This window comes from Macrobrachium nipponense, chromosome 40 (assembly GCF_015104395.2).
Source record: "Macrobrachium nipponense isolate FS-2020 chromosome 40, ASM1510439v2, whole genome shotgun sequence".
Taxonomy (NCBI): Eukaryota; Metazoa; Arthropoda; class Malacostraca; order Decapoda; family Palaemonidae; genus Macrobrachium; species Macrobrachium nipponense.
The window spans coordinates 37,708,705-37,734,838 of NC_061101.1; the positions used below are offsets into that span (position 1 = coordinate 37,708,705).

At 37.0% G+C, this 26,134-nt stretch overlaps 1 protein-coding gene across 2 annotated transcripts; it reads left to right on the plus strand.

The window, feature by feature from the left end:
- Positions 1–24,627, plus strand: LOC135212093 (TAR DNA-binding protein 43-like). Of its 2 annotated transcripts, XM_064245469.1 has the most exons (5): positions 1–360; positions 10,834–10,905; positions 11,817–11,986; positions 20,748–20,888; positions 21,299–24,627. In XM_064245469.1, the coding sequence occupies exons 1-5, from the start codon at positions 117–119 to the stop codon at positions 22,040–22,042; spliced, it is 1,371 nt and encodes a 456-aa protein (XP_064101539.1). In that variant the 5' UTR covers positions 1–116; the 3' UTR covers positions 22,043–24,627. The 2 variants fall into 2 exon arrangements, with proteins under 2 accessions (XP_064101539.1, XP_064101540.1); XM_064245470.1 differs by lacking the exon at positions 10,834–10,905.
- The last annotated feature ends 1,507 nt before the right edge of the window (positions 24,628–26,134 follow it).

The following is a 26,134-nucleotide window of genomic DNA, read 5'->3' on the forward strand; positions in this document are numbered from 1 at the left end:
AAAACGAGAATATCCGAGGCCATTGATTGCCGTAGCTGGAGGTTGCGTGGTGGTGTGTTGTGTATTTCAGCCTGCGTGCTTGTGATTGTTTTTGTGCGTGTAGGGTGTGATTGCTTATGGTCAACATGAGTTGCTACATCCAAGTTTGTGAGGATGAGAATGAAGAGCCCATTGAGATCCCCACCGAAGAAGATGGCACATTATCCCTATCGACATTAGTTGCGCAGTTTCCTGGGGCTTGCGGCCTTAAATATCGCCATCCCGAGAGCAGGGGATTACGTGGTGTTCGTTTGATTGATGGACGTCTGCATCCTCCAGATGAAGGATGGAACTTCATCTTTGTGTGTGTGTTTCCCAAAGGTACGTAAAGTGTGTGTAATCAGTGGTTTGTGTAAGTGCCGGTATATTCATATTTTAGGGGGACAGGGTTGGGAGGCACTTGGGACGCCATGTTAAGTGCCGGTGACGCCGCCGCGTGAAGACCGACCTCCCTCTAGGGTGGGGAGGCCCCCCGGGTGTTGACAGTGCCTATGCCGTCACTTGAAGCCTATAAATATATTTTCAGTATGAACTAGCTTCACAAGAGTTTCCTTTTCCAGTTGGGGAGTTAAAGTTCCAAAGTTCTCACTCTGGAGCTCAGGGTAATCAGTTATCCTCAGGTGTCGTGACGTGGCGAAAGGCGAATTAGGCTTTAAACTATTCAGTGTCAGCGGAACACACACTAAGCCCACTGACCCACTCGTCCTTTTCGACCCATGACACCTTAATGTTGATTGACAGCTTCTCGGCAACTGGGATTTTGGTGTAAATATACTTTTCTCCCAGTTTAGCTTTGACAGCACAGCTCGGCATCACCGGGATGTAGATTAACCCAATACGGCTTTTGCAACATACCAAAATACACAAACTTCACATTCAGGGTGGGATCCCCCCCCCACCCCAGATTAACAGTGTCACCTTGCAGGGTGGGTTATTTCGCCACTTCTCCCTCCTCCCCCCTCACCCAAAAATAAAAACCACTCGTAAGTTTGCTAAGAGATAGAGTAAACGAAAAGTAATTGTTAAAAGATTTGAATACTATGCTAAGCTACTGTTAGAAAAATGCTGTTCAATTATTTAGTGAGGAATTACCTAAAGGTTATCATAATTATCTAGGGTTTAATCCATAGTGCCATAGAAGTATTCTTCAAGGTTGTAAAGTAGTTATGTATGTAGGGTTGCGTGGGTTTTATTAATGAGGAAATTGACTATTTGTATAGGGTTGGTTGCTAATTGAGAATTTGCTGTAATTTTTGTTGTTTTGACTGTAATCAACCTCCCAGGGGCTAGTACTAAACACGAAGGAACATTAACTTCTGGTCCTCGTATTCGTGGTAATGTTCCTTGCTAACCTTAGAATTACCTTAAATTATTATAATAAATGCAGGTAACATGATACCTTAAATGTTTAACTTATATTCGCTCGTATTTGTTTTTTACCATAAGTAAGAATCGACCAACTACTAAGTGTAACCTTACTGTTACAGTTCTACTTTAATGGGTGCACAGTTTAGGTATGTTCAATATGGTCTTCAGTGTAATTCTGCAATATTTTTATTATTACTAATACTACATGCAATATTTGTCCTTCCTTTGAGCACCAGTTGTAGAGATGAGAGAGAGAGAGAGAAAGCAAGCTGTTTGATTCCAGGTTAAATGGAGAAACTGTCTTGCCTAATCAGCATTTTGTTATTGTTACATTCATTTCCTTTCCCAGGTATTTTTGATAGGTGTGTATCACTGAGGTTATATTAATATTGCAATACTGATTTTAGGATGTAGTTTTCGTCACAATATTTAGTGACATGGGGGAACACCACCGCCTTGGATTGATCGTACTCGGTGGATCAGCCTAATTCACTATATTTAATTGATGAAACAAAAATACAATTACATCTTTAAGCATACCATTCAAAAGAATGAAGTTTCATCAACTAATGAAGTACTATATGAAAGCGCCATACGAACTAAAATAGACATGTGAGGTCTTTGTAAAATATGTTTTCAAGGCAGTTTTTAAATCCAATAGTGTCCGCCTCCGGTCCCTGTCGTAACCGGCATGGATCCCGCATCCTTCCCAGCACTCATTTGAACAATATTGCCGTTTATATGTAATGTTTATTGATCTTACTCACGATTGCAGTTGTAATCAGCACAATAAAACATTTTATTGCTTATATTAGTGAAAGTATGAAACTACTTATTCCGGGGTCATGGTTTGAACTGAAATTCATTTTTACCTTGTAATCGGTGGTTTTATCATTACTACCATCACAACTGAAACTCCTCAGTGCTTATTTGATTGTAAGTATACACAATTTAGTCTTAATTCGCTCCAAATTGCAATTGAACTTATGTTGCGGTTCCTGGTTCCTAAGTGCTCACTATTTTGAGTTTTTATTTTTAATAATTGTTTGCCAGAAATAAATGTAACCTTTAATGCTTGCATGCTAGGAATGGCAAAATTTCATTGCTGCCAATATTTAGTGGAGCTTCACACATACGTCAATGCATTTATAAACTGTTTCCATGAATTCTAGTTGTTATAGTATACAGTAATGCAATAATGGTAAAATTGCTATAGTATGTAGGGTAAAACATCAAAGCAGGCCACGCAGGCCAGCTACCATCAGTGCAAGCCACCCTCCGAAAAAGTACATTATAACGCGTCCTGACACCCGAGATGGGCATCAGTCGCGACTTGTTGTTGGTGAGAAACGGAGCTAAAGACCTCTACTCTCCTTTCGAAGTTAAGTATTTTCCCCAAAGTTAGAAATTAAGGCCAAATTTTAAGATTTAAACAGATTTAAACAGAGGGTACTGAAAATGGCGCCACGGCAGTGGAAATCTCACCAAAACGCTTTAGAAATTTTTACTTACAACTAAAAATGTTTCGAAGATTGACGCCATCTCGATGTTTACGGAGTAGCTTGTGTCAATAAACTAACCATTTCCTGTGATAAATCCGCACACCACTTGTACCCACAGACGCTGGAGCACTTTTGTTATCACAACAATCGAAACACGATTTCTCATCAACAACAAGCCAGGCGTAAACAGCTGTTGGGGTAGAAGATGACGAGAAGCGTGCTCTTGGCTAATTTTAAATAAGTAGTAAAACATCAATATTTTACATATTTATGATGATAATTTGAAAATATTCGTTATTGAAAAAGTAACTCGACTCTGACTCAAATTTAAGTAATTATTTTTCTGAATTAGAACGTTCTTTCAAGTTCTGTATTATGACGTCACGACATCTTGACTTTCGTACCTATTGTAAATAATTGCTATACTCAACTGTCATTGCAGAACAGTTTACCAGTTATTCATGCAGATTGTTATCAGCTATACATGTAATTGTTATAATCGTAATGCGCATATATATCTTTATTATTTACTTTTTGGATATATGAAGATGTTTTACTGCTGGATTATCGCCGTAGTGTGACGCAATCGTTTTCGGTCCATGGGCCTCTTGTCTGTTTTCGCACCATAAGAAATTATGGGGCCGAATTTGCAATGACCAGAAAGTCGTTAAAAGAGGAAAGTTAGCATTGAGGGGCATATGTTTTGACTGAGAAAAATACAAATTTATTCAATAGCTAGCTTGTAAAAAATACTTGGTTATAAAAACTTGATTGACAACTAAGCAGCATGTCTACTATGGGTTTCAGAGACAGTGCAAGCAGGTTTTGGGCAATACCTATTTCTGTAACGAACACTCTTAACAGAACGAGATTTTGCTATAGTGCATTACACCCAGTGTCGTAATTTATAAGGGTATCGTGAATCACTAATCGTAAAGAATAACGACACTTGTCCTTGTACCAAGAGACAAAAACTCCATTATGCAGAAATGGATACGAACACGCGTATAAAGCTCCACCTACCCTCTCCCCAACCCCCCAACCCCCATCCCTTTTCTTCTTCGTTCCTCCGCCTTCCTTTCTCTCTCTCTCTCTCTCTCTCTCTCTCTCTCTCTGTTGCCATTCGGTATGTGTTGACCCTCCAAACTGGGTATAAGACTACACACAAAACGTTGAAATTGGTGAAATTAGGCTATGTATTGGAAGTATATACATAAATATTAAAGCAATTTTATCATTATTGCATTACTATGACAACTAGAATTCATGGAAACAGTTTATAACCTGTTAAGCGTCACCCACGTAATAATACGTTTACCGCGATCTACTCGGTAGCGCCTTCAACGGGATATTACGTTCAAGACTTTAACTGTGCTTGTCAAGTCGTCAGCCCCGTAATAATACGTTTACTCGCATAGAAAGTGTAGGAACATCATTTGGTAACACTCTCAGCACATGGGAAACTTATTTCCAGCCTGGCAACTCTTTCCTGGTGGTCGCTTACGCTAGAAAACTGCCTGTCCCTGTTGGTTTTCTTTCAATACGCTTCGGGCGTTTATCGAGACAAATTGGATTTCGCGTCTTTCACAATGAATGTCCCAAAGAGGAGGCATATTTCTTTAGGTGAGATCAATCAAATACTAGATGAGGAGTGTGATATTGATAACCTATTTGATGATGAGAGCTCTAGTTCTGAATCCTCCAGTGATGATACAAACTTTTCTTCCAATTGCGGGAGTGAAGATGACTTTTCTTTGCCGAGTGACTGGACTCCGAGAGAGAGAGAGAGAGAGAGAGAGAGAGAGAGAGAGAGAGAGAGAGAGAGAATTTCCAACAGTTAATTACAGTATGAATAACAAGCATAAAAATCAATATTAACTTTGAAAAACTATCATCAGTGCTATGATCCCTGATTACAAAAAAAAGCGTGACGGTACGTTAGCAGCGAGCTCATCAGGGGCGGACGCTTAACAGGATAATGGAACGGCGTATGTGTGAAGCCTCCACTAATGTGGCAACGATGATTTTGCCATTCTTAGCATGCAAACATTAAAGCATGCAAACATTTAAAGGTTACATTTATTTCTGGCATACGATATTTAAGAAATTCAAATACTAATAAAGACTGAAATCAATGAAAAGTGCTAGCAAAAACAAAAAAGCAAAAAAAAAAAAAACGTAGTCGTTCCTCTATGCACTTTTCCGTATTCGTTCCTCTATGGTTTTCAGCAGCCAGATGTACGAAAACGTTAGAAACATTTGATTTTATCTACGTTAGAAATATCTGTAATTTTTCGGGGTAATTTGGTTGCAAAAAAGGGATAATATACATGAATTAAATCAAAATTTTTAAATAACAATGTAACAAATTTAAACTAAATAACGAGTAAAGTAAACAGTTTAGGGAATAAAACTTTGCAGTTTCGTCGTCTGTCGTCGTCTGTCGTCGTCTGCTGTTTGTAATTGTGTTTATGGCGCGCGCGCTTAGAAACCAGGAACAGCAACGGGTTTAAAGTGCAATGTGGAGTGAACTGAGACCAAAATGTGTATAATAACAATCAAATAAGCACTGTGGAGTTTCAGTTGTGATGGCAGTAAGGATAAAAACCGCCGATTACAAGGTAAGAATGAATTCAGTTCCAACCATAACCCCGGAATAACAAGTTTCATACTTTCACTAATATAGGCAACAAAATGTTGTTTTATTGTGCTGATTACAACTGCAATCTTGAGTAAGATCAATAAACGTTACATACATACGCTAACATTGTTCAAATGAGTGCTGGGAAGGCCTGGGGAAAGATGGTGTCCGTCACTGATGAGAACCGTCCATGAAAAACGTAGCCGCCATATTGGATTTCAAAACTGCCTTGAAAACATATTTTACGAAGAGCTCACATGCTTATTTTAGTTCGTATGGGGCTTTCATATATCACAATATGTTGACGAAACTTCAGTCTTTTAAATGGTATGCTTAGAGTTGCAATTGTATTCATGTTTCACCAATTAAATATCGAGTGAATAAGACCCGTCTACCGTGATGAGGGTTGGCCTGTACTGAGGTTTCCCCCTATATATATACTACAAATAGGTACGCAAAGTTCATATCCCCGGTTTTGTGTATACCCAGTTTGGAGTGTAAACCCATACTAATTGGCAAAACATAAACAGTAGGGGAGCACGAGCAACACTGTAGGTACTGTTCACAGCAAAACTGTTGATATTTGAGTCAGGATTCTAGTTACTTTTTTAAGAACGAATATTTTCAAATTAATTATCATGAATATGTAAATAATTTAAGCAATTCATAACCTTACACTGATGTTTAACTATTATTTATATAAGTATCTAGTGCACACTTCTTTCTACCGAAGAATCGGGAGTTTACTTGGATCCCAGACAGATGGTGTCATTATTTACGATTGATTTGAAGAAAGTGTCTGTGGGTACAAGTAGTGTGCAGATTTAGCATATGGAATGGAAAGTTTATTGACACAAGTGACTTTGCAAACATCAGGATGGCGTCAATCTTCTACATTGTTGGTGTTTTAAGTAAAAATTTCTAAAGTGTCATGGAGGTATTTTTGCATTGCGCACAGGTAGACTTTCATTAACCTCAGTTTAATCTTAAAATATGACCTTAATGTCTAACTTTGGAGAAAATACTTGCTTCAAAAGGAGAGTAGAGGTCTCGAGCTCTTGCCCTCACCACTAATAACTCGTGACTGGTGCCCATCTCCGGTGTCACGACATGTTAAAGTACTTTTTTTGGAGGCTGGATCCACACGTGGCCAAAACAGGATCAGTTAGTCCTCTCGGTTGTTTCCCCTAGTTATGTGATAACCAGTAAATATTGTAATGTTAGCTGAATGTTGTGTATTAGTAGTCACATTCACATTAGTACGTGTATGGAAAGATGGAAAGGGAAAATGTAATCTGTGTTAAGTTAATCATTTTAGCAGTGAATGTCTTTGTTATTGGTGCTCACAGGCATGATAAATTAAATTTGTTATGCAAGATTAATTTTAATTTATTTTGCCCTACAAATGCAATATGACCAAGTACTGTTATATAAATGAAAATTCAGAAATGATGCATTATTATATGATCAAAAATAGCAGATGATTGCTTATCCAGAATGGAGTTCAATTCATCATATTGTATTTAAGCTGTAACAGGAGTTAAATTTAGTGAATGGAAAAAGCAGGGTTTTGAATGATGAATAGCATCCGAGTAAAAAAAAATGTTCATGACCATTAGTTTGTTCTCAGAGTTGAAATAGATTAGCATAGGTTGTCTGAGGGATTAAAGTTTCTTTAATTCTGTCAATTATATATGTTTTGTAAAAAAACAAAAAATAGATCTTGGAAATGCATGTCGGATAATATATTTTATACCTCTGAAGACTGATTAGCCATGTTACATTTGATATTCACTACCAAGTAGGCTTAGGCTAGGGCTCAAAATCCCCAATGTATTGACACCTTCAAATTTTGTTTTAGAATCTGCCGCTACTACTAGATAGAATTTAAGAAATAGTAACGAAGGTTAATATGAAAAATTTATTCATAAGGACATTGCATGTACAAGGTGAATTCAAAAGAGAAGAAATTGAAAACAATTGCCCTAGTTTTAATTATACATGTCATGACTTTACAGATGCTCAACTCCAACCGGTGTTGTGCATTTCAGTAGTCTGTGGAAACTTGTGAAATTGTGCAAGTGTGACTCCCATCTGCACAATTAGAGAGAACTGTTTGTGTGTGTGTTATCCCTGATGCCAACTTTATTCTTAATTTTGTGTTGAAATCTGATTATTTCGAGTTCTAGTATGTTCGAGGACTGGGTCTCGACTGTAGTTTGAACAGATGTCATGTCATACAGTGTTCCCCCCATATTTGGCGGGGATGCCTACCTGCCCCCCCCCCCCCCCCCCCCCCCCACAAATAGTTGAAACCCCTATAAAAAAAAAAAAGCTTTAAACCAGCTATTTTGTTAGGTATAACTCAAGAAAACCCCACTAAAAATGTTAGAACCTGGTTTTTTTAAGTTTTATCACAAAAAAGCGCATTTTATGAGGAAATTAGTTAATTAAAAAGAATTTGAGGATATTTCTCAGAAAAATACCACAAGTAAAAGGGGGTATATGTTCCAGGGATAAATCAGTGAATGTGGAGTCACAAATATGTGAGGTTCACTCTACTGCCTTTGAGAATACTACAGGCAGTTCTCAGTTATCGGTGGACTCTGTTAATGGCGATCTGGTTTTATGTCTCTAAAAATAGACAATTTATGACGCCATAATGAGCCAAATATCAGTTATTGGTGCCAAAAGGTGCAGAAAATAGTTATGGTTCTTTAAAATACCTAACAGAACAAGTTTCTGTTAATGGGGGTTTTAGCTTTTCAGCACCCTGCTGATAACTGTACGCACTAGTGACCATTCCAGGAAAGTTTAAGCATAACTCCATTTGCCCCTATTTACTTTGCTGTTACCAAGAGTAGCATGGCATTTGTAGTAGTTCGCACATCAATAATAAGTTACCGATAAAAGATTTACCCTTGGGCCTGGAGTGCATGGGAACAATTTTATCAGGAGGTTGCATTTCCTCGATTTTCTATTGTGTACAGAAGAGCTGTGGGGTGTTTAGCTTTGCTAATGGGAAAATTTCACTCAAAGGGGAGAACCAGTTTTGCCATTTCTAGCAACGCAAAGTTTTGAAAGTTTATGCTTTAAAATTTAGTTAATTCATTACTGTTGTTTTACTGTCAACTTTTGCATAGTTCCATCAGATAAGGTATTCCAGGAAATATGTAAAAAGATGATTTGATGGCAGATGCCAGTTTCTATTTTATTTTTTTTATTTATTAATTTTTTTTATATGGCAGCTACCGTGGAACTCCTTTGATTTCAGATAATGAGTGTTATATCTCATAAGAGTATGCTGTGAAAGTGAGAGACTGCTCCCTGCTGACTTTGTAATGTGTATGGTTGGTTAAATTTTAAATGGCTGGTGAAGGCCAACCGTTGAGTAATGAACTTTGCCTAGGCTCAACAGATTCATCATATGTGTGATTGTGTGTGTGTTTTAAAACAAGTATGTGGCCATGAGGAAAGTGAAAGAACCGAGTGTAATGGAGGAAAAAGCTTAAAAGAATTGTCCGCAGTTTAGCAAAATTGCATATTAAATTCAGAGTAAAGACTTCCCTTTTTTGGGGCCAGACAAGTAGAGCGGAATGTCAATGTATGTCTGCTTAAATATTTGGTTTCCTTTATATATCTAACTGTACATTAATACAGCTACAAAGGAAAATAACCTTATATTAAGCCCAGGTCTACTATACTGAACCTCATTCTACACAAGATGTTTGTTTGAAGGAAAATTAAACATAATTCTGTAATCCTTGTCAGTATTTTCCTTTCCTCTCTTGGTTTATCCAATACCCGAGGTTATCTTAGACACCTATTCTTCACTAGAAGACACCTCTTAAATGTAATGACCATTTTGTGCTTTAACATGTTTATATTACCTATTCAGTCTTGGTTTCTGTTTGTAAAAAGTTGCCACAGTGGTCTTTTCTTCCGTGTACGAGTATGTCTTACAGTAATGGCAAAAGATTGCTCAGCTTCCTTGGTGCCTTTTTACTCAATATTGTAAATTGTTATTCCCATGATGGCAAGAATCATTAATATTTGTATATTGTATATTTGTTCTTGTTAAATCAAACAAATGTGTGATAGGTTGGAGTTGACTTTGTATATGAACGTATGCCCTGATCATTTTGAATTAAGTTGTGCTTTTTTGTGCTAGTGTTAGTCATCTAATATAGAATTTGATTTGCTTATCCTTTACAGTTAGAAAATGTATGTCTTTGGTTTATAGTAGGGATGTTTTTTTCTGCATGTACACTGGAGAAATATTCTGTAGGCCTCAAGGCCTAGCTGAAATTGAAAATGATTTTACAATCAGGATGATGGTGGCAGATATTCCTTTTTCCCCTTTCAAATTGTCTAATATTCTTGCAGCCTTGGAAACCGTTATGGTATTTAGATGTTATTTGCACTTACAAGTTAGCATATTGTTTGAGAGTAAAGTTCAGGATGTGCGGTTATTTGAATGAACTTATTTTATATGAGTGGACCAGCATGACTGTGACTGAGTGGCATATTGTATGTTTATGTGGAAAGATTGCTGTTGTATTTGAAAATGACAGGGTGTGTATGTTGGGAAGGGATATTAGTTAACACTTAAGGGTTTTACACTTGGAGCATTGTGTCATGCTATAATTTAGATATTTGAAGTAGCAATGGAAGTAGTCTATTTTATGAGTGACAAGGAAATGGTAATGTCAGTAAATATCGTCAACTATTGGGCTTGGTGAGCAGTGGAAATTACTGTTATTCCAACTCATTGTCAAGAGCTGTGTATAAGGACTAATCAGTATGCATATAATTTTAATAGTATATTTTTTGAGAGGGGATCCATGAGATGTGTGTACTGTTTTAACCTGATTTGATGTAATTTTAATCATTTCCCCTTTTTATCATGCTCCTGTAGACAATGTGTGTTGCACATTCAGTTTGGAACCTGGATGCCAGTGTTTAAAAATGTGAAGAAAGTCAATGCTATTAAAGACAGAGGTGCACTGCACATTTTGTACATTTCCTCGAAGATACTGGTATAATAGTATCGGGTATAATTGTGCTAATAGGCCTTGGCCTTGTTGAAGTGTCTTTTTATTGTATTATTATATTGCAGTGGGTTAAGTACCCCACTCGTCATTTAGTACTAATTTAGTATTATTGAGAACTGTTCAGATTTTAAGTATATCAGGTATAAATTATCCTTAGTAAATTACCATGTACTAAACTTTTATGTCAAATAATAGCATTGGCAATATGCCACCTCACCATCTTTCTCAGGTGAGGATAGATCATGCAATTACCAGATGAACGAGGATATGAAATCAGGCTGCATCGATGGAGTTATGAAAGGTAAATAGCTTGGACCCAAGCCGTCTTCATGGAAATCATTGTCCTGTGCCTTTTGCTGTTTGAGCATGAGTGAGTGGGGGAGGTGCTACTTGGTTGAACAGTTAGTGATTGTGATTGAATGGTATATTTGACATTCTAAGCATCCTTTTTGGGGGTAAAACCTTCATTAAGTTCATCATATTAGCTTTTGTTATCATTTAAATGTATTTACTGCCCATGATTTTTAAAGTAGTTATGTTTCGGGGTTGTCAAATCTATTTACAAAGGGCTTAAGTTCACACAATTTTTCAAGGCATTTGACCTCGGTACCCTTTTTGGATGATTGTTGATTGTGGAGGAATTTTTCATTTTTAACAATATTTCCATATGGATGATTGTTGATTGTGAAGGAATTTTTCATTTTTAACTATTCCCATATATAGGATGTCTGCCACCATCTTGAATTTTATGAAAAAGTATAATTAACACTGTGGTAGGTTCATCAGATCCAGTGTACATTCAGTACTTATATTAATGATAAGTGGGTATGATGCAGTTTTGCAGGTCAATTAGGGTTTTATGGGCTGCAACATAAAAGAACAGCATAGTACCCTGTACTGTATAGATAATTCAAGTAAGAATGGCAATGAAAGGCATTTTGAGAGTTACATTTCTTTGAAATCTTAGGATTTGATCATTTGTTTGAAAGCAGTTGAGTAAGTTGCATGATGACTAGTAATAAGATGCAAGTCATGAAATATTACTGGTTTTAAGTTCTGTATTCTTTGCAAGCTTTCATGTTATATTGTTTATAGTATTTGCAAATAGAAGATGTCTTTATATACTTGATGTACCTTTTTTAGAGTACTAGATGCTTTTAGAAGAGAGTGCTGCATAGCAAAAGCCAACGTCAAGATTTCTTTTGTTTTCAGAAAACAAAAGGAAGTCCGATGACCACCTGGAGAGCTCCATGTCGAAAACCAAGCGTATGGAGAGCAAGCAGCGTTGTTCAGACTTGATTGTTTTGGGACTTCCATGGAAAACCACAGAGAAGGAGCTCAGAGAGTACTTTGAACCTTTTGGTGAAGTCTTGATGGCACAGGTATGTTGGAAGAAGTAATTTATGTACAGAAATTTTTCAACTTCTTCTTTTTTTTTTTTTTTTTTTTTTTTTTTTTTTTTTTTTTTTTTTTTACTTTGTCTGATGTGGGCTGGCCAGATTTTTCATATTATTGAATATACATATTCCCTGTTGGGGATTAGTATAGTCGGCAAGCTGTAGGCATTATTGAGGTTCTTTGCATTCCTTCGACCCCTACTTCCAACCCCTTTCTTTTATTTGACTGTACTACCTCCCTCTTTCATATTCTCTTCTTCCAACTTAATTTCCACTTTCTCTTAACAATTAATTCATAGTGCAACTGCAAGGTTTTACTCCTGATACACCTTTCAAACCTTTCACTGTCAATTTCCGTTTCATTGCTGAATGACCTCGGGTACCATTGCTTGGTCGTTGGCCTTAATTCTATATTCAATTCAATAAAGAACATATCTATGAATTTGCCATATGCCAGAGTTTGATCCTTTCAAAAGTTGTTGTAATGTTCAGGCCCCTAGTTGTCTAGGCTGTCTAGTATCATTGTTGAATGGGTGCCATATGTCAATTTTGATGGTGCTTTTTCAATTATACTTGTTATAATTGTAACATTTATAAAACTGATCAAATACAAATAACTAACTAGAACTGCATCAAATCTTTAAGTACTTCACATTCATGTCACTATATTTCATATTTCTGTATCATTTTTCTCAAGTTAGCCATCACTAAATTATGTGGTTAGTGGGGATGCATTCATAGCCACTCAAAAATATTAGCTCTTAGTGGACGGGTTTAAAAAAAAAATCAATATGAGGCTCCTGAGGTCGGCCAATTCACGAAAAAAGAAAAAAAAAAAACATCAATGGAAAGAGGAAGACATGCAATTGTACAAGGTGAAAAAAAAAAAATCCCTACCTTCCACACGAAGTAGAAAATGGCTATTTACAACTCCATGTGGGGCCTCTTTTACAAGACAATCATGATGATATTAACTTATATATGTTTTTTTAATAAATAATTTTGTTTGACTTATGAAATTATAATTACAGCTCACACAATATCAATATAGAGAAGTGAAATTAGAAACAAATCTTCAATCTATTTGTTGAAAAATATTTATGTAAATTTACTGAGAATGAAGATTTGGTTAAAAAAAAAAATGTATTTGTACATGTTTTTCTAATATTTCTTCGCACATTTCTTTGCAAAGTTACATTTACGACTGACATACTTTGGTAAAAGAGAAGAACTAAAACCAATAGCAGCCCTTTGGTATATTTATGAGCAAATTTATAAAAATGTCATATGAGACAGAGAGGCAGTACATTAGTCCTTGAAACCAAAATCACTACTGAGCTTGCATGAGTTGCCAATTCCTGATTTTAGCTAGTGTAAAAGTTGCCACTTGTGAGTTTATGAGCTATAGAAGTATTGGCACCTCTTTCCTGCCCAATTATTTTCAAATTCATGGTGCTTAACATTGCTTATCTACAGTACAGCATCAATCTGTCCATCACCCCAAACCTGTTATTACTACTCCTGAGAAGCTATCCATCCATTAAGGGTTAAAGAATAAAAGTCTTGAAGTGCACTTCTAGACATTGAAGGAAAGAATTATTTTTAGGAAAGGAAACTATTATTACTACTGAGAAGCTATCTGTCCATTAAGGTTTAAAGAAGTCTTGAAGTGCACTTCATAATTTAAAGGAAAGAATTATTTATAGGAAAAAAGTGCAAGATATTGAAAATAAAAACATGAAACAAATGAACAGAAACAAAACAAGAATGATTGTACAATTGCTGAATCCCACAGACTGCAGTTAGAGAGCTTGTAAAATAGGTGGTGATCGGTAAAACAAGAAAATTACTGAGGGAGTGAATGGAAAAAGTGCTTTGCCTGTGTGATATTCCATAACACCATATACAATTTTTTGCAAATCTTTTCTGTCAAGGCTAATGTCTGCATTTTCGTTGAATGATATTGATTTGCTATACAATATCTTAATCTCTGGTAGATTTCATAAGATGAATCAAATATCCTTTACTTTTTAACTATTAAACTTGGCATTGATTTATTTTCATCGGCAGTCATTGGTACTCACCAATGAAGTGTAGTAGATTTATATGAAGTCTTATTGAATTTTTGCATACTGTACATCCATAAGCAGCACAGGAAGGTGCTATCGATAATGAAAATGAGAACGGACTCCAAATTCCAGTACAGTGGTGGAGATTAACCCGGGGTTTGAGAACTGTCACTTTGACTGGTAAGCGAGGGTGTATTTAGATCACTCAATCTGGGTCAGGGCATCTCCTCCATAAACTATTATTCCTCCAAGATAAAAATCTTCCCCCAAAAAGGGAGGTCGTCTTATATGCCGAGTATAAGAAGCAAACCTTAAATCCTGCCTAGATTTTCAGTGATAGGCTAACCCCTGAAGTGTCAATAATTGTGTCAATAATTATCTAACGTAACAACTATTGACACTGTAAATAAGATATATGTAATAATGGTAAAAACCGTAGGTAATTCTGAATCACTAGCAACACAAATATTGATGCAGTCAACAAAAAACTGTAATTACCTTGGATTTACCATAATTAGACATTAGGATGAGCGAGCTCTCACTTTGGTATAGATGCTTGATCTCTCTCCTTAATTCTAAAAACCAAAAGTAAGCCTAAATATTTTCTGGAGAAAATGATCATTTGCAAAAGTTAACGTATTCCAGAAATAAACATCATCCTACACCATTTGCATTTGATAGTTTACATTTTCAAAATCACAGCTGATTTGAGTAATATTGATATCTTTATTGCCATTAGCTGCTAGAAGAGATGTAATTTGGAGATGCTTTTTCTTGAAATTAACGAATTTGGGTATTTTTTCTTGTAAAATAATAAATTTGGGTTTAAAACATGAACAATACTTGATTGTTTAAGATTTAAGTGTGATTTTGCCCGTTCTATATAATCGTATTATTATTATGAAAAGTGTGTTCTGGTTTTGTTTACATTCATAAAATATCTGATTTCGTTTCACCGATATCATCACCCTCTTTAGTTTCTGAGTGGAACTCAAATCTGAGAGAAGTATCTTTCTTAAAATATCAAAGTTGGGTTTTAAAATTGCAGCCATTACGATTTCACTCGGTTCCTGTACTTCATCTTTTGAGACTGGTACCCGTTTTTCTAAATCTCTGTTCCAGTCAATGTCTGTTATATGTCCGTTTTTATGTTCAATATTTCTCGAACTATATTTTCCTGTAGATTTTCCAGAATGGTGAACAGTTCCTGTCTGCCATTCATCAGACTTTTGGCAGGATTCTTACTTTATCTTTGGATGAAGGAATGACCTCAACTTTGATGTGGTTCTCTTGTTTTTCCTCTTCATTTTTTTCATCTTCCACTAGATTTAAAGCTGCCTCTATCATTCTTCTTACTATTGTCTGTCTCGTTCTTTGCTCTTTGATGCCTCAACCTGTTAAGCAGTGCATTTCTTCCTTCAACATTTCTATCTAAACTGTATGGTAATATTTGAACCATATTTCAAAATCACTGTTTTGCCATCTTGACCATTGACTGTTGCTGGTCATTTCCATTCCTTTTGCTCTTCCGTGTTAAAATTGACTTAATCTCCATTCGTAAGGTAAGGACTTTACCAGTGGTCCTTACTTGGTCTTAGTGCATGTTGTATTTTCTCAATTTTCAGCTGCAAAAGGCTTTTTTTTTTTTTTACAGTATGGCAGGCATTGCATTTCAACAGCAATAAAGGGTTTTCTTCCATAGTGGCAAGCATTGAGATGTTTGACAACCATTCCACAAGATATTGTACCCTTGAGTGCATGAAGTTTGTCATTCAGGGTAGGTTGATAAGGACTAAAGCCCCCTACCATTTGGAGACAATTTTTAGCATTGACTGCCCATGTCAAAGCCATTTTTAAAGGTTTGGTTGCTCTGCCACCATTTTTGTCACTATTTCGTCTATAACTGAAGGGAGATTATGTTGCTGTAGGCATAACTTGAATGTTCATGTTCACTCACTTTTCTAGAAGTGTGTTGCTGGCAGACTCCCCACCATTATCTCCTTGGGTTCTTTACCTCTTGTCACACAAGACTTGAGAACCTTGCCATATCCTCCATATGTAGAAATTATTGAACTCCATCTTCACACTAACAATTGGCCTTGATGGATTTTTCTTGCATATCTTGCGGCTATATGATACTACTTCAGCATACATGTAGCACATTTCATCCCTAACACTGGCATCCTTCAATAGCTGAATCACTCTTTTAGATGTTTGTTAAATTTTTCTATATTCCTCTCATTTCATTATCTCCCATGGGCGTCGTTATTTCTCCTGCTTTCTTCTAGGCTTCCTTCTCATCCCTCAGTGGAAGACAATAGTGTCCTGAGGAAGTGTGCCTCAATATCAACTTTTATTTGTTTTTCCATGAATTTATGCAGTATCATTTTCCAAGTCCAATTTAATTTGTCTCTCGTCATTGATTTTTTTTTTTACTGAATAAAAGGGAATAAGAGAAGTTCACCTCATCTGCTATTACACTTGCTCTGTCACCTGTAATGTTCACTGGAAATTTTACTTTCATCATTGACTTATACACATCACTGAAGCTCCTCAGTGGCGTGATCGGTATGGTATGGTCTTGGCCTGCCTCCTCGTGGCCGCGAGTTTGATTCTCTGGCATTGCACTGAGGGGTTAGAATGTGTATTTCTGATGATAGAAGTGCACTCTCAACGTGTTTTGGAAGTTACGTAAAGCCATTGGTCCTGTTGCTGAATGACCACTGGTTCCATACAATGTAAAAACACCATACAAACAAACAAACAAACTATTCACATTACTGTCACCAAACCTAAACAGTGTTTAGAACTGCAAGCTATATCCAGGACAGCATAATTAACAGATTCTGTCATTAACACTGGCATCTCTCTTAGATCTTGGATTTTCAGTAAAAGGATATAACTCTTCCTCCTTTGCACTACTTGATACACTTTTTGGACAAACTGGAGACAGGTGGTACTCTGATCCACACACAACATTTCTTAACTGTACCATATATGTCAGCTGAGTTTCTCTACCTATTTGTTTCACTTCTGTTTGCTCTGCTTCCTCATCTTCTACCTCTAAACCTTCCCTGTCGTCTTCCACACTGTAATGACATTTACCTCCTACCTGCTAAATACTAGTTCAGATTTTATCACCACAGCAGGCATCTCACTGTTGCTCTATATTTGAGACTGCACCGAATTATAACATTTCTTAGACTATCATTTAATCACCACAGCAGGGGTCTCACTCACACTCATATTTAACACTGCACCAGATGGTAACACTTCTAAAAAAAATTTCCCAAGGGCTTGCAGCATGGAATCAAAAACATTTTATCTGTTTCAGGACACTACTGTCAACACTATTTGTTTGTCTTAACCTCTAGCCCTGCACATCTAGTAGCTTAAATGCTGAAATACATTTTGGTATATGTACTTTGTACCTCTCCAGAACTGCACTGTACTTCTTCATTGTATGTTCCATCTCCTTTTTGTAGCTGTCAAACCTTGTCCATGCCTCGTACACTGCCGACATCTCATCTTTCTTGTACCACTTGTCTAAGTCTTTTAGCAAGACCTTCATCCCATCTTTGACTGTCAACTTCTCAATATCCACAACCAAGCAATCAAACTTCACCTGTATGCCACTGAAATCCAATTTTGTACAAATATTAAATATCTAGGAGTGGTGTTTGATCAGCATTTAAATTGGAAAGTGCACATCAAGTACATTAAAGCCAAAGGCATCAAAGCCCTTGCCATATTTAAAAAATAATCACTAATTGGGGAGCAAAGCGAGGTATTTTGTTAATGTTCTATAAAGCAACAGTTATATCCATAATAGACTACTGCTGTCCAATACACTCATCAGCCTCAGAATCTGCATTGGAAACACTCGACGCATTGCATCATGAAGCAGTGCGATTGTGCACAGGAGCATTCTGATCCTCTCCAACAAGTTCACTTTCAGTATAGGCAGGAGTGTTGTCCTTGAAACATCACCATAATTTAATAACAATGAGCAGAGGTCTTTCACTACAAGCAGGCTCATCTCCTGCAGCTGCTTGCTTTCAAAATTATAATCCAGGAGTAGACGTTCATAGTACTAGCTTTCCCAAAGAGAGCTAGCTACCTAATGAAGTGTCATAACACCAATTTTTCATCCACCAATAGAATTCCCACCAACATGGACTTGAAAACAACATATGTACATCCCTATCCTACCTACTTAAAAGACAAATGACTAATGCAGAAATTATTGCTAACATTCTTTGGACCACATTTGAAGAAAAGGAGATAAATTCTTGGTGTATACAGATGACTCCAAAAATGGTAATTGAGTGGGTGATTCTGCATGTTCTAAAGATGAACTAATCAAAGGGAGCCTACCTTTGATATCATCAGTATTTACTGTAGAACTCACGGCCATACAAATGGCATGTGATATCTGAGAAAAGAGCAAGTTCCTCTATAGTAATTTTCAGTGACGTGTGAAATGCTATAGATGGCATGAATCAGTACATTGATATACCAAGATTGGCAAACAGAGTGGTTCTTAATACCACCAAACAAATAACAAGACCGTATAGGACACTAGATTCTCGCATGGCAATGTCAACACTGCATACTGACCCAATGAAATGTAATAGATATCAAACTCCCATGTCTGTACAATGTTTACTTATTGAATGCCCAAATTGGACTCAACAAAGAATAATTTAGTTTTGGAATTCAAAAGAGGAAAATATTCTTGCTGAAAAGGACTTTTCACTTAACATATCTTTTCTAAATAAAACTGCGTACTCACTTGACGGTGGCCGAAAGCAAATTGAACACTCAACCCCGGCCTTGGCATAACCAACGACTGGATGGTAGTTAACTACCATACCGCCTTGTTTGAAGATTCAGCGGCCGCGTCCAGGTGCCGCCTTAAATAATTCCTATTGTAAAGGACTAACGTTTTGTATAGTTTGGAAAAATACAATTTACTTTCAAGTATTGTGATTTTTTCAAAATATTAAGTTCCAAGGACCAGCCCTAGAAGAGTATATAAGACTCAGAGGTCTGGAAAAACCAATCCCATTATTATTATTATTCTAAAAAAAATCTTGCTCTTTACCTGGCTACCTTCTGGGAAGGGTAGGGCATCAACTACAGCTCAGCTAGTTTCATTTTCTCTATACTTGTGACAAGCTGCCATGCTTTCAGCTCTTTGTTTCCAGCAGTCATAGCCCTTATCAGCACCGAAAACTGGCAGTACCAGCCACGTTCATCAGGGCTACTTATGTTTATGACGTCTTATCCTCTAAACTACTCATGAATCTCCTCCTTCCTGCCACGACCATACTCTGCTACTATTTGTTGATTATGTAGAACAGTGTGGCAGGATAAATCAAAGGCAGACAAAAAAAAAAAACTGACTTTATTTACATTGGAGATCCAACCAACAAATTGCCCATATCATTACGTTTTGCTTCGGTCCCTGCTCACAGTATAAACATAAACATCACAAACAAGTGACGAGCGCAAAGCACGTGTTGCGCAAGTATTCTCAACTGAGGTAGCATTACATATAGCTTAAGCCAAAATAGAAAATTATGTAGTGAAAGGGGTGTCGGGAAATTACAATTAAAGATAGAATAAAAAAATAGTATTCAGTTTATGATCACTCCTGTAGAAAGGGAGACAATGGTTGATCAGGTACTCGCATTCCTCTGATGTTCACTTGTAAGCCGTATTAGAAAATTGGGTAGTATATATTTTGTATTTGAAAAGTAGATGTATATGAACAGCATCAGGAATGGAGAGCTGTACATAAGTTAACACATTGTGATAAAATAGCTGTATCAGATTTGTTCAATTTTGACCACCAAGTGTTTCGTTTGTATAGCCTAAAGGTCTGTAGGGATGTTATCCCATTTCAACTCCCAACAACTTTTCTGGCTTAAATGGGGAGAAAGACATCCTTGGTAGGGACAGATAGGGATATGCAAAACTGCTGAATTTAAAGTACTTTTGTTATATTTAACCTAGTTAGCATTGATTAGGCTAATGTTTTAGGGGTGAACCATTATGGATTCCCTTGTAATTTTATATACAGCAAAGAAGTCTATGATGGAATTGATGGTTTTGTGCTTAAATTCTAGGCTTATTGTTTTCTGTGAACACTTCTATGTATATATAATATATTTTATGTCCATGAGCAGTACATCACACATCTGCCTTTTCTTTACTTTTAACAGTTCTGATTGACATGATTATCAAACATGTCTTTTCTTGGTCCTAAATGCACTACACTCCTCCTCCTCCTTTCCTCCTTTGGATGGTTGACATATCGTAAGGTTTAGTTTTCATGTATTTTTGGAGTTTGGCTTAGTTTGATTGTCAATTTTTAGAACAAGGAATGGCTTGGTTTAATGAATGTCATGAAATCCCTTGAGGTGGTCTTGAACATCTGAGTTCAGTGTTGGGTGATTGAAAGGTTTATAGCCTTCTAAGACTTGGTGGTTAGACATAATTTATCAGTATATAATAGAAGTCTGGCATGAATCAGTCCCATCCTGATTTGTTTTTGGCCTGCATTTTCAAACTATTAGATTAAGGTTGTAAACTGCATTTACTTTTAGTGATCCAACCCCAATTTGTCTAATTATGAATTGGTATTTAGATTTTTGCTATTATTCCCTCAGGTGAAGAAAGACCCCAAGACTGGCCAAAGCAAGGGATTTGGCTTTATCAGGTTTGGTAGTTATGATTCTCAAGTTAGAGTACTTTCTCAGAGGCACATGATTGATGGACGGCTGTGTGATGTTAAGATCCCCAACTCCAAGGTAAGTATTTTAAGACTTTAAGCCATTGTTTCTGGATGCTTCTGTGGGTTTTGCAAGACTAGGATGTATCAAAAGTTAGGGTGTTCAGTGTTATATTATTTTTATTTTTATTTATTTTTTTGTTTCTCCCGAGAACAATTTTCTTATCTGGTGTACTTTTTTTTTTTCGATTAAGTGTACTTCCTTTATTATTGGGATTTATGTTTCCAGGTAGCTAGGGAGACAAGTTGGTACACAAAATGTAAACGAGCAATTGTCAAATGTGTATAAACTAAAACCTATAACTGAAGCTTAGTCTGTTAACTTGACAGTTACTAATCAAATTAGATTATAAGGTAATTTTTTTGGGATGGAATATGAAAAATACTGTGCTAAGGAGAAATGTTTCAGTGAACTGTTTTCATTGACAGGAAGGTATGGTGCAGCAAGTTAATAGCAAAGTCTTCATTGGTCGTTGCACTGAAGACATAACAGCAGATGATCTCCGAGAATACTTCAGCAAGTTTGGTGAGGTCACCGATGTTTTTATTCCTAAGCCATTTAGGGCCTTTGCTTTTGTCACATTTTTAGATCCTGAAGTAGCACAGACCCTATGTGGTGAAGACCATATTGTCAAAGGAACATCTGTTCATGTGTCCAACGCTGCCCCAAAGGGTGATCCAAACCGTGGACCATTTGGGCGTGGTGGACGTATGGATGGGCGAGGCTATGGTCAAGGTGGCTATGGGCAGGGCATGAACAATGGTGGTGGCTGGAATCAAGGGGGAAATCGGGAAATGCCTAACTTGGCTGCTTTGGGTACATCTCTGGGTTTGGGTGGACCTGGACAGGGTGGACAAGGTGGTGGGCAGAATGTGAATCCTCTTAATATGGGAGCACTAACCATGCCCATGTTAGCTGCCCTTAGCCAAGCTAGCTGGGGTCTGTTAGGCAACTTGCAGCAACAGAATCAGGATGGTCCTCAGGGCCAGGGTGGTTACAATCAGGGAGGGCAGCCCAATCAGGGACATCCAAATAATCCCCCACCAGGTCACGGAGGTGGCCAGGGGGGTTGGGGATCCAGTTCTGGGGGTTGGGGAGATGGAGGCCAGGGTGGCTCATGGGGACAGTCTCAGGGTAGGGGAGGAGACAAGTACAACAGGTATGATATGTAAGTATGCTTAGGCAAACCTTTGGGTGGTTGTTGAGAGGAGTGGATGACGAAAGAGACAGACCATGTTTGGTGACTGAAAATGTCATGTTTGCTGTGAAGTTAGTCTGATTTGTAAGTGTGAGGAGGAATAGGATTGGGGTTGCTTTTGGGGGATTGTTTAGTTTGGGTGAAGTCAACGCTCCCTCATCATCCCTTGTCTTAAGCATGCTCCATTTAGTTATAGCAAGTATTCACTTTACCTATAATGATAATATTCACGCTTAGTGTGTATTGTTTGGTGTGGTCATGTATGGGAGGGTGCTGGGGTCATGATACTTGGCTCTGATTGTTGTAGCAACAGTGTTTGAAGATGTGGTATGACTGCATGGGCTCTCCTCACTGATGTGTAGCCTCACCACTTCCATATATATTGGTAGTGGAGGTGTCCTCAAAAGGTGAAAATAGTGTGACAGCAAATATGTACTGAGAGTGGTATGGACGTGTGGGTAGTATATGCCAATGCCAGGTCTTTGAAAACTTTCAGTGGGGTGTGCAAGTCTCAGTAGAGTGAAAGAGGCTTTCTAAACCCCATGGGAAAAGTGATGTGTGCCTGGTAAATCAATAGATCAAATGCCCATCACTGTTCTCAATGGGGAATGGAGAGAATCTGAGGCAATCAGTACCATAATCCTGGCTCCATACCGTTCTCAATCATTGCTGTTTTTATTATTTTTTGATGTTGAACATTTATTTTGAACATGCTATACAACACTTTGTAATCTAAGGTCACACTTTAAATTGTAGCTGTTCGCCTTTTGTGAACAGTGTGGAACCAGGGGTCTTGTATATATACATATATATATAGTGTGTGTTCGTTTTGAAAAGAATGCTGCAAGACTATCCTGGTCATTAAGCTTGCCACATAACATTTTCTTCTATACAATGAGAGAAGGTTATGGAGTGAGCTGGCAGAAGAATAATAGCTATTGTGAAATGTAATGTTTTTAAATGTAATTACTCAATACTTGCCGTGTGAGGTGTGACCGAGGAAGCCCTGAGTGTGTAGACTAGGAAGGCCAAGCTGCGTGTGTGGCAATGCAACAAATTAATATATATTTTGGGAGTTCAATATGAGCATTGGCCTATTTATTTTGTTACTAGTGTGCATCTATAGTAGGCAACCAAAAAAGTGCAAGTCATTGGCCTAGTGTAATCTTGCCCCTACTCCCTTACATTATACTCTTACTAGTTTGTTGCACAAAAAGATTTAACATGGTTAATTGGAATGTTGTAGTGAAATTAAATTTTTTATGGTTGGAATAATGCCTATCAGTCTAATATTACAGTTGGGGTAGGGGCAACAACTACCTTGACCTCACCTGACCTCTCACCTCTCAGTGTTGCAAAGGTCGCTGACCTGGGAATCACAGTACAAAGTCTGTGTGTTGAGCATGGTGGTCAGCAGCAGTGGCCAGTTGGAAGCAGTAAGGCAGATTGATAATGCTATATTTCATTATATAACATAAATATTGCTCTACTTCATTATAACATAGCTCATTTGTGACTTTTTGAATCTCCAAAACCAGTTTTCCTCTTGTTTTACATTGGTTCAAGCCAAGTGACTGTTGACCATTTCAAGTGGCTGTTGGCTGATCTCTTAGATAACCTTCCTGCTCTCCTCTGGCGTGCCAGTGAAAGGAGGAGTGACCGAGCCACGTATGATTTAACAAGCAGGCCTTGTGTTTGCTCTAGCAATTTTTCTTTTAGTCAGTGATCACTACTTTTAATTATTTTTGGAATGAAAGTGTCAAGGTCAGTGAATGTTACTTGAATTTAGAAAGATATATAATTTTTCTCTCATATCCGTTCATTTCATTAAAGATTTTTATTCACTAAATAGCATTCACCAGTATTTATGGTGTACATGTACTCATTACAGGCTCTTATGATGTGTGTGCTGTGTGAAATTTTAATATGGTATAGGAAAGATATAATAAGAAAGTGTCCTGTCATGTCATATAATTCGAGTACAAATATTCATTGTTTAATGCATTTGTAAGAAGATTTGTAAATTTATTCTTGTCGAAGTATTTCACTTTGAAATGTCACCGGTTCATGAACAGGCACGTTTCTTTCTAAGTCAAGTAGGACAGAAAGGACAGAGTAGTCAAGTTAGCCAGGGCGCTCATGCAACCTGTTGTCAAATGGTTAATGAGAGTTTGGTTTGTGGTATACATAACTATGTATGTAAACTTGGAATGATCCTTTTTTGGAAAATGGTGTGTTCTTTTTTATGCATAGAATGTTAAAAAATTAAAAATTTTAAATTTTCTTTAAGATTTAAAATAATTACTGAGAGCCTCTGAAGATGTGATGGTGTGTTGTGAGGCAGGAGTATACATTTGAGATTGGTTGTTTTATGAATTTTATGATGTGAAGAAGAGCCCCTTTACGTGTTGAAAGTCAAATGAATCATGGACTTTTTGATGATAGCCAGTGACTGCTGGTTGCTGCAAGAACTTGGATACGCTTGCTACAGCTCCTTTCAGGGCATGATTGTGGATGTATGGCTAGAGTGCTGTCTATTAATAAAGATACACAGCTGAAGGCACTTTTCATTAACCCAACTGTTTTCTTTTTTCTTTTTTTTATTTTATTTTATTTTTTTATTTTATTTTTTTTCTTGGTTTGGGTGGGGAGGGATCTGTCATAGGTATTGATTATATTTGAAAGGTTAGGAGTGAATACTGCAAATTGTTAAGCTTAAGATTTTTAATTGAAAAATTACTCTTTATTGTATTATACAGGGATTTAATTTTATAAATAGTCTACTTATGTCGTCTGCATGGGAAGCAGCTTTCAGGTATAGTATTTTCACTGGTTTGTCTATGAATGATATATATATTATATAAGGGAAGTTTTAAGCCTTCTAATCATTTAGTGCTTTAGTGTTTATATAGTCTCTCTCTCTCTCTCTCTCTCTCTCTCTCTCTCTCTCTCTCTCTCTCTCTCTCTCTCTCTCTCTCTCTCTCTCTCTCTCTCTCTCTCTCTCGTGCAAAATCTTTATTTGTTGTTTTTGTAGTCTTAGTTTAGCTTGCTTATAGTTTTTCTTTTCCATTTTCTAATGCATCTGTGGCAGTTACAGTAGAGGTAAATGAAACACGGTTAATTTAATTGTATACGGTTAATTTTATTGTAACTAGTGGGTAACTCAGCAATTTAGATTAGTAAAGATAATTTCCTTAGATTTTCCGTTCGTGATGGTATTGGGATTTTATTTTCCTCCCATACCTTCAAGCCTGAGGCTTTCCTTATATGGTAATGACTACATTGTACAGTTGTTACTAATGAATAAAGTTTCCAGTCAAATTGATTTTTATTTGCCAACTGTTTACGTGTATGATTATTTAATTGCAGAATTGTGGTCTGACATGTACTTTTGGATTTCCCCTTTGGATTGTAGGTAGATTTTACTGTAAAAATGTGTATGTTATGAATATGTAAATGTGGGTTTTTTGAGCTTAAGTAATTAAAAGTACATCCATTGCAGTGTGGTGCCTTGTACTGAAGAGCAGAATATACCATATTACTGCCTCTCCGCCTTCTACGAAAAGAACTGAAGTGTTATGGACATCGTTCTACCACCTCTACTGTTATTTGGGAGAAATTATCTTTACCTATGCTAATACCATAAACTACTCGACATGTCTATTCTCAAAGCAAATCGCATGGCTCATAAAGAAAGCTCATCAAAATGGTAATTTTATCATAAGGAATCAGATTCTCGTTAATCACCATAGCTAGTCTGAAACTGGTCAGGAAACTTCATTCCCCTTTAAAACTGGAGAATCCAAAGGTCCGTATGGTCTTTGCCTGCTATCTCTAGCATTCCGTTGAGGGGTCAGAGATGTGTATATCTGGTAATAGAAGTTCACTCTCCGCGGTTCGGAAGTCGTGTAAAGCCGTTGGTTCCGTTGCTGAATAACCACTTGGTCCATGCAACTAAAAAAAGCCATACAAACAAACTGTTAGGCGCGCCGCCTAATTTGCTGCATGGATTCTTACTGTTAAGAATTAGCTCTTAAAAGTGTTGCCAGGATGTCTGGTAGAAACT